The sequence below is a fragment of the Natrix helvetica genome, assembly GCF_964273705.1.
Source record: "Natrix helvetica genome assembly, chromosome: 2".
NCBI lineage: Eukaryota > Metazoa > Chordata > Lepidosauria > Squamata > Natricidae > Natrix > Natrix helvetica.
The window spans coordinates 270,868,576-270,875,703 of record NC_138552.1 but is presented as its reverse complement, the minus strand read 5'-3'; the positions used below and the strand labels follow the sequence as shown (position 1 = coordinate 270,875,703).

At 43.8% G+C, this 7,128-nt stretch overlaps 1 protein-coding gene across 5 annotated transcripts in view; it reads right to left on the bottom strand.

Moving 5' to 3' along the window:
* Positions 1–3,601: 3,601 nt before the first annotated feature.
* The window catches only part of MAPRE3 (microtubule associated protein RP/EB family member 3), a 34,452-nt gene continuing 30,925 nt past the window's right edge, over positions 3,602–7,128 (bottom strand). For all 5 annotated transcript variants that reach the window (XM_081941978.1, XM_081941979.1, XM_081941980.1 and 2 more), the window contains 2 exons: positions 4,877–5,029; positions 3,602–4,706 (listed from right to left, as the gene is read on the bottom strand). In XM_081941978.1, coding sequence (XP_081798104.1) covers positions 4,635–4,706; positions 4,877–5,029 — 225 coding nt within the window. In that variant the 3' untranslated portion in view covers positions 3,602–4,634. The remainder of the gene's footprint in view (positions 4,707–4,876; positions 5,030–7,128) is intronic.

Genomic DNA, 7,128 nt, shown 5'->3' with positions numbered 1-7,128 from the left:
TCTGCCTGGATCCCCGCGGAAAACGATCCAAGAAACAACCAAGCCATTCTTACTCATTGGCCTGTGACACAGAGCTACATCGCCTTTGAATAAGGAAGCTTCGCCTTTGATTTTCATGTCTTAACTGGTCCTGGTCGAGGCATATCTGTTCATTTATTTGACGTTCCTTACATCATTCGTTGTCATGTCTATGGAGATTCTCAGTCATCCAGGTCGTGGTTGTCCCAAAGGTGCTTTTTTCAAGAGGCAACTGGACTTTCTGGTTTTTCTTTGAAGACATTTCACTTTTCATCCAAGAAGCTTCTTCAGCTCTGACTTCCATTCCCCACCATCCAGTCAAACCCAAAGAAGCTTCTTGGATGAGACGTGAAATGTTTTCAAAGAAAAACCAGAAATCCAGTTGCCTCTTGAAAAAAGCAGCTTTGGGACATTCAGTGTTATGTTTATGTATTGGAGGGAGTGACCCTTTAAGACCTGTATGCAATGAACTTTCATTTTAATGTATACCGATTAGTGTAAATTCAAAGTGACAATAACCTAAGTATAAGATTAGTCTAAGTTCTATTCTTTTTTCAAAAAGCTGGACATGAAAGCAAGATTCGCTTCCTTGGGCCACTCTCCCATGTCATTTGTTGTGCAGTCACTAAAGCGTGTCCGATTTAGCGATGATGGACCATGAGACTCCAGGCCTCCCCGTCCGCCACTGTCTCCCAGTTTGCCCAAATTCACGTTCATTGCATCAATGACGGTCTCATTCTCTGTAGGCCCCTTCTCCTTTTTCCTTCCATCTTTTCCAACATCAGGGTCTTTTCCAATGAGTCCTCTCATTGGATGGCCAAAGTATTTGAGCTTCAGCTTCAATATCTGTCCTTCCAAAGAACAGTGAGGGTTGAATTCCTTTAGCACTGTGCATAAACAAGTAAAGGTGTACGAGCAAAGAGATCTAAAGGAAGGTGCATTAAAAAGTTTGTATGGGTGATACTATTTGGCTTGACTAATCACTTTCTTCTATAATAAATCCAACTTGCAGAATTACAATTTGGTTCAGCAAAACTGGTAAGATCTGTGGTTAATTAGTCAAGAGCGAGCCCTCACTGGGGAAGGGGACCCTCCAGAGATGTATTGGAAGTCTCAAAGCAACGTATGTGCAATACCGTACTTATATGCTGATGATATAATATGCTGATGATACCCAACTTTTCATCTCTACCCCAAACCACCCAAACGATGCCCTTGACGTGATGTCCCGATGCCTGGAGGCTGTGCGGATCTGGATGGGGAGGAACAGGCTCAAGCTCAATCCCTCCAAGACTGAGTGGCTGTGGTTTCCGTCATCCCGATTTGTACACCTTGTTCCATCTTTGGTGATAGGGGGAGAGATTTTAGCCCCCTCAGAGAAGGCTCGCAATCTGGGAGTCCTCCTGGATACGTAGCTTAGTTTAGAAGAACACCTGACGGCCGTGACCGGGGGGCCTTTTACCAGGTTCGCCTGGTACGTCAGTTGCGCCCCTTCCTGGATCGGGATGCTCTGTGCACAGTCACTCATGCCCTCGTCCTTTCTCGCCTGGACTACTGCAATGCTCTCTACATGGGGTTGCCCTTGAAGAGCACCCGAAGGCTTCAGCTGGTCCAGAATGCAGCCCCGCGGGTTGTCATGAGGGTACCTAGGTGCTCCCATGTTACACCCCTTTTAGGCGGCCTGCACTGGTTGCCAGTTGTTTTCCGGGTGCAATTCAAGGTATTAATTATGACCTTTAAAGCGCTCCATGGCTTAGGCCCAGGGTACCTGCGAGACCACCTACTGCTACCAGTAGCCTCCCACCGTCCAGTACGATCCCACAGAGTCGGCCTCCTCAGGGTGCCGTCGGCCAGACAGTGTCGGTTGGTGACCCCCAGGGGGAGAGCCTTCTCTGTGGGAGTGCCTTCCCTCTGGAATGAGCTGCCCCCGGAGCTTCGCATAATCCCTGACCTCCAGTCCTTCCGACGCGCCCTAAAAAGTTGGCTTTTCCAGCAAGCCGGCCTGGCCTGTTAATTTTAACTTATTTTTTAAATGTATTGTTCTATAAATTCGATTTTTTGGGGGGGATATATATTTAATTTCTATTTAACTTTTCGGGATGTGTGTTTTTTAATGTTGTACACCGCCCTGAGTCCTTTGGGAGAAGGGCGGCATATAAATCCAATAAAAACAAAAACAAAACAAACAAAACTTGTGTGTTACCCAGGATCTCTCTACATTCAGATTAATGTTATACAAATCCCATAACTGCTGTATTTTATCCTTACTCTCCCTGAATTGATTTAAATTATTTTTAAAGCAAGTCATTGGGGAAACCATTGCTCCAGCTTCTAATAGAAAATTCCAGGTCAGTTGAGCTCTGTATAAAATTTGTCTTAACTTCCACCACTGAGTTTCATTCAATCATCCTGCATTTAAGGATTTATGAAAGGGAACATGTTATTCAACTATGACAGTGTGTATAATTTTTCCTCTGCATCTCTGTCATGTCTTTTTTCTGCTCTATATCATAATAATAATAATAATAAATTTGGACTCAAAGGTCCCCATACAGGAATTTCTCTAGGCTCCTGAGTGCATTACATGTAGTCCTCGATTTATGACCAAAATTGAGCCCAGAATTTGTTCCTAAGTGAGATATCTGTTAAGTGAGTTTTGCCCCATTTTATGACTTTTTGTGACATTTGCTAAGTGAATCACGGCAGTTGTTAAATTAGTAACATGGTTGTTAAGTGAATCTGGCTTCCCCATTAACTTTGCTTGTTAGAAGGTCTCAAAAGATGATTACGTATCTCGGGACACTGCAACTGTCATTAATATGAACCATTTGTCAATCATCTGGATTTTGACAATGTGACCAAGGGAATGCTGCAACGGTGTAAGTGTGAAAAATGGTAATAAGTCACTTTTTTCAGTGCTGTTGTAACTTTGAACAGTCGCTAAGTGAACTGTTATAAGTCGAGGGCTACCTGTACCTAGCTTATTCTTATGATTCACCTTTATTTAGGTATTAAACACATCTCATAATATGGCTTTTGCTTATTCTATGATCATCAGTCTTCAAGCTGTGGCCACAGTTTTAATTGCATGATGTTGCAGCTGTCAGAGCTGTTCTTACAAGCAATAGACAAATTGGCACTTGTAAACGTAGAATGCTATTCAAATAATATTTAGGCACAGTGAGCTCTAAAGGAAAGGAGGGGTCCCCCCTCTCTATCTAGTAGTCCTCGGTTTCTTGGCCACCAAAAAGAAAAATGTTCATAAGAAACTAGAAAAGAGCCTGTCAAAGTGAGGGGCTCTTGGTCTGCTCAGAATTGCCATGTTCATCTAATTCAGGGGTGTCCAAACATGGGAACTTTAAGACTTGTGGACTTCAACTCCCAGAATTCCCCAGCCAGCCATGCTGGCTGGGGAATTCTGGGAGTTGAAGTCCACAAGTCTTAAAGTTCCCAAGTTTGGACACCCCTCATCTAATTCATCATTGGTTTGGTGCTTCAGGACATGGTGCACTGAACTTTTGGCAGCAACCGTATCTATCCATTCAAGTGGAAATGGGGGTTATGGCACACACATGAGGACAGATTTTAACCACACAAATTTATTTTAAATAAAATGCAACACAGATGCAGGCTTTGCACACCAGTGTCTGATTGAACAGGCAATGCAAACAGGGAGTGAGTCAAGGCAGAGTCTGTGTGGCAAACTTATCCAAACAGCATGAAACTAAACCTTGGTAGGGTCAGAACGATAAGTGAAGATCAAATGTCTGAGCCCTTCCCAAAAGCAGGCTCAATTGTAACCTGTGGCGTTTGTGGAAAACAGAACATTGTTGGGGAGGTTCCCTTCATGCTTCTTTTCCAAATAACAGCGCTGCCATGTTCCAAAATTATCTCCCATAAAACCCCAAAAAGAAAAAGCCCCCATCTAGTAAATTCTCTTCTTATTGGGCCTACCTGATATATCAAGTAGAGTGGCTGGAAAACTCATATTCTCAGCAGCATTATTAAAATCCCCACCCCCACCCCCAAATAAATATTCCAGTCCATTCTCTTCCCCCTCCCCCTGCACCCACCCACTGAGCGAGCTTCCAGTACTGAGCTTGGCCTTTAGGCTCACATGCTCCCAAATTTTCTGAAGCCAGGAGGGGTGCCAGAGCTTGGCTCAGCATGAATATGACAGGCAAAGTGCTAGTGAAATCCAGTACGGAAAAATATACAAAGAATTTGTCTCTCAATATAATACAAGGGATTGCAGCACTCACACCCAAGACAACTGAAATCAATAAATAGGGGTATATGGGATGGACCAGGAGAAGAAGGAAAAGGAGCCAGGCCACCAATCTAGGAATTTTGCCCCACTACAAGGTATTTATAGTGCTGATCTTCGCCACCTACTGATGCCTATTTTTACCATGTAGCTCTGGGCTTCCTGTGGGCTCTGCACAACATACAGAAACCAATGGGGGGGCCTCTTGTCGGTAGAAAACCTGTTATAATGTGTGACTGTGGAGGATGAGGCTGTACAATGCAAAACCTTAAATGTCCATGGTAAGTGAGGAGCATGGGGTGATCTGTCATGGCCAGACAGAGAGAAACCAAGTCGTGCTTTCATACAGCTAATATTCATCCTGATCTTCTGGATGTTGTTGCTCCTCCAGTTCGTCATCCTCTGGAGGGGCAAAGCCTTCCTGTAAGAACATAATGAGAAATAGTGAGATGATCGTAACTATATAGTGTGTTCTCTCTCTATCCATGCATACAAACCACATGGCTCATGCTTCAGACATTGATAAACCAAAGCCCCAAACTCCAACTCCCTGAAAATAGTGATCAAGGCTGGGTCCCACTGTGCACTGACCTCTGTAGCATACAGGATGCTAATGATGCCTGAAATGATGGGGCTGTTCTCACTCTCGTGCTCCTGGCAGATCAGCTCAATGTCCCGCAGTTTGCTAAAGTAGAAGTCACGCTCTTTCTCCAGCCCATCCACTGTCAATTTCAAATCCATCAACTATCAAAATGAAGACAACCAACACAAATTGAACAAGAGAATGAGCATCATAATGACAGCCCTGATACGTGTCATTCATCAACTCATATCCAGCACACCGGGCAAGCAAACAGAGGTACCCAACCATTGCAGCACTAATGTCTGGGCATAAAGTACTTGTTAAGTGGTGTGTATAAGCAGCAAGAGCCTTTGGAAGCAATTTCAATTCATCGGGAGTAGTTTTCTGAAAAAGAAAAACATTCCTCGTTTTGTAGACAACTAATTTTTCTCCTGAAGTTCTTAGATATGGGGCAGGGGAAATGATGTTTTATACTAGGTTACACAACAGGATCTGCTTTAAGAAAACATCAAGCCTCCCAAATCTTCAGAATGTTACAGGTTTTAAATATATAAATATTTATATATTTATATCTATATATATTTAAGATGTTTGAGATTGGGAAGAAATCTAAATTCTAGCTGCCTTTTTTTATGGCCACTTAACTGTATGGTATTAACTACTCCCCTCTTAAGTATAGCTCAAAACACAACAAGATGCTTCCTATCTAACAATTCAGTTTCTGCCAATTCTTTCACTAAAGCAGCTGGAAAACTAAAGCAAACTAATAAAGCATATTTGTTCATTGATTCTAAAAGCAACTGGACTTCAAAACAGCACTTAAACTGCTTTAATGACTCCTATTTTAATGTGGAAATGAAAAGTTCCTTTCATCTAGAATGAAAGAGAATAGTAGAGAATAGCCAAAGAAAAGTAGCCAAACAAAATTTAAGACAGCTTGAATGATGCATTTGGTTTCTGACTGAAAAGATTAAGGATTTTCCTGGAAGAATAATCTCATATGCTATAAATCAGGGGTCCTCAAACTTTTTAAACAGGAGGCAATTCACGGTCCCTCAGACTGTTTGGGGGCCGGACTGGCTGGGTGGTCATGGCTAGGTGGTCATGTGACTGGGTGGGCGTAGCCTATTGCAGTCCATTAAACAATACACACAAATTAAACTTAAGTTTGTTGTGTTCCTGGGGTGGAAAGCAGGTTAGTGAAGGGATGTGGTGCCATGTTTGTCTGCCTGTCTGTCTATCTCTCTCCCACCCTCCCCCTCTCTTTCTATCTGGAGACTGGCCCATTTTTGCTTTCCTGAGGCCCACGTCTCGTTTTTGGCCTCCTTGGCCTCCAAAAGGAGGATGGGGGCCAGCGGGTAGATGGGGCGATGTGGATGGGGCAGTCTTGTGGCCCCACGCACTCTGGATTAATGGTTTAGGCTGGCCTTAGTTTGAGGACCCCTGCTATAAATGTTTGCATGGAGGGAACATGGTGAAATGTCCCCATTACCATATAAGCAAGGAGAATCTGGATTCTGATCACTGTCAAACACTAGATCAGGGGTTCCCAACCTTTTCTATATCCTGCATCCCTAGAATGCTTGATATATTCTTGCACCCCTTTTAAAAGTAAATAATGGAATGCATATAATTATGTATCAGCACTATCATTTTGAAACTTCTAAACCCAAGTTTTCGCACCCCCTGAAATATCATCTTGCACCCCCCCGTTGGGAACCCCTGTGCTAGATTGGTGCAATCACTAAACTGACTGGAATAGCTTGGGCAGTTCATCATATTGTGATAACTCAACTAATTTTTTTCTGTAACATGAACCTGGGCATAATATTATTTATTATAATTAAATGTATTGGCTGCCCAGCTGGGCAGCATACAAAACTAAGGCCTCTCAGTCACTTAGATTTGCTGCTGTTGCTGCTGCTGTCGAGGTCTGACTGTGAGGCTTGTAACTGCTGCCGTTTGAATCGTGAGGCAATTTGGTGCTCTAAAATGGCCGCCGCTGCGCGCGCAGCTCTAGTAACCAAGGCAACCCTCCCCGTAGTGGAGAAAAGGGCGCGAAAGGCTTAAAATGGCCGCCGCTGTTGCCGGGCAGAGTTTGGAAGCCGTTAGGACACCGAAACGTCCGAAAAGGCTTTCGCAGCTTTACAGAGCGATCCGCCAGCGCCAAACAGCTGGCTTGTCCCAGCAGCGATTCCGTTCGCCGGCTGGAGCCGGACAAGCTTCAAACCTCCCTCACTTAGCTTACATGCAGCAGAGG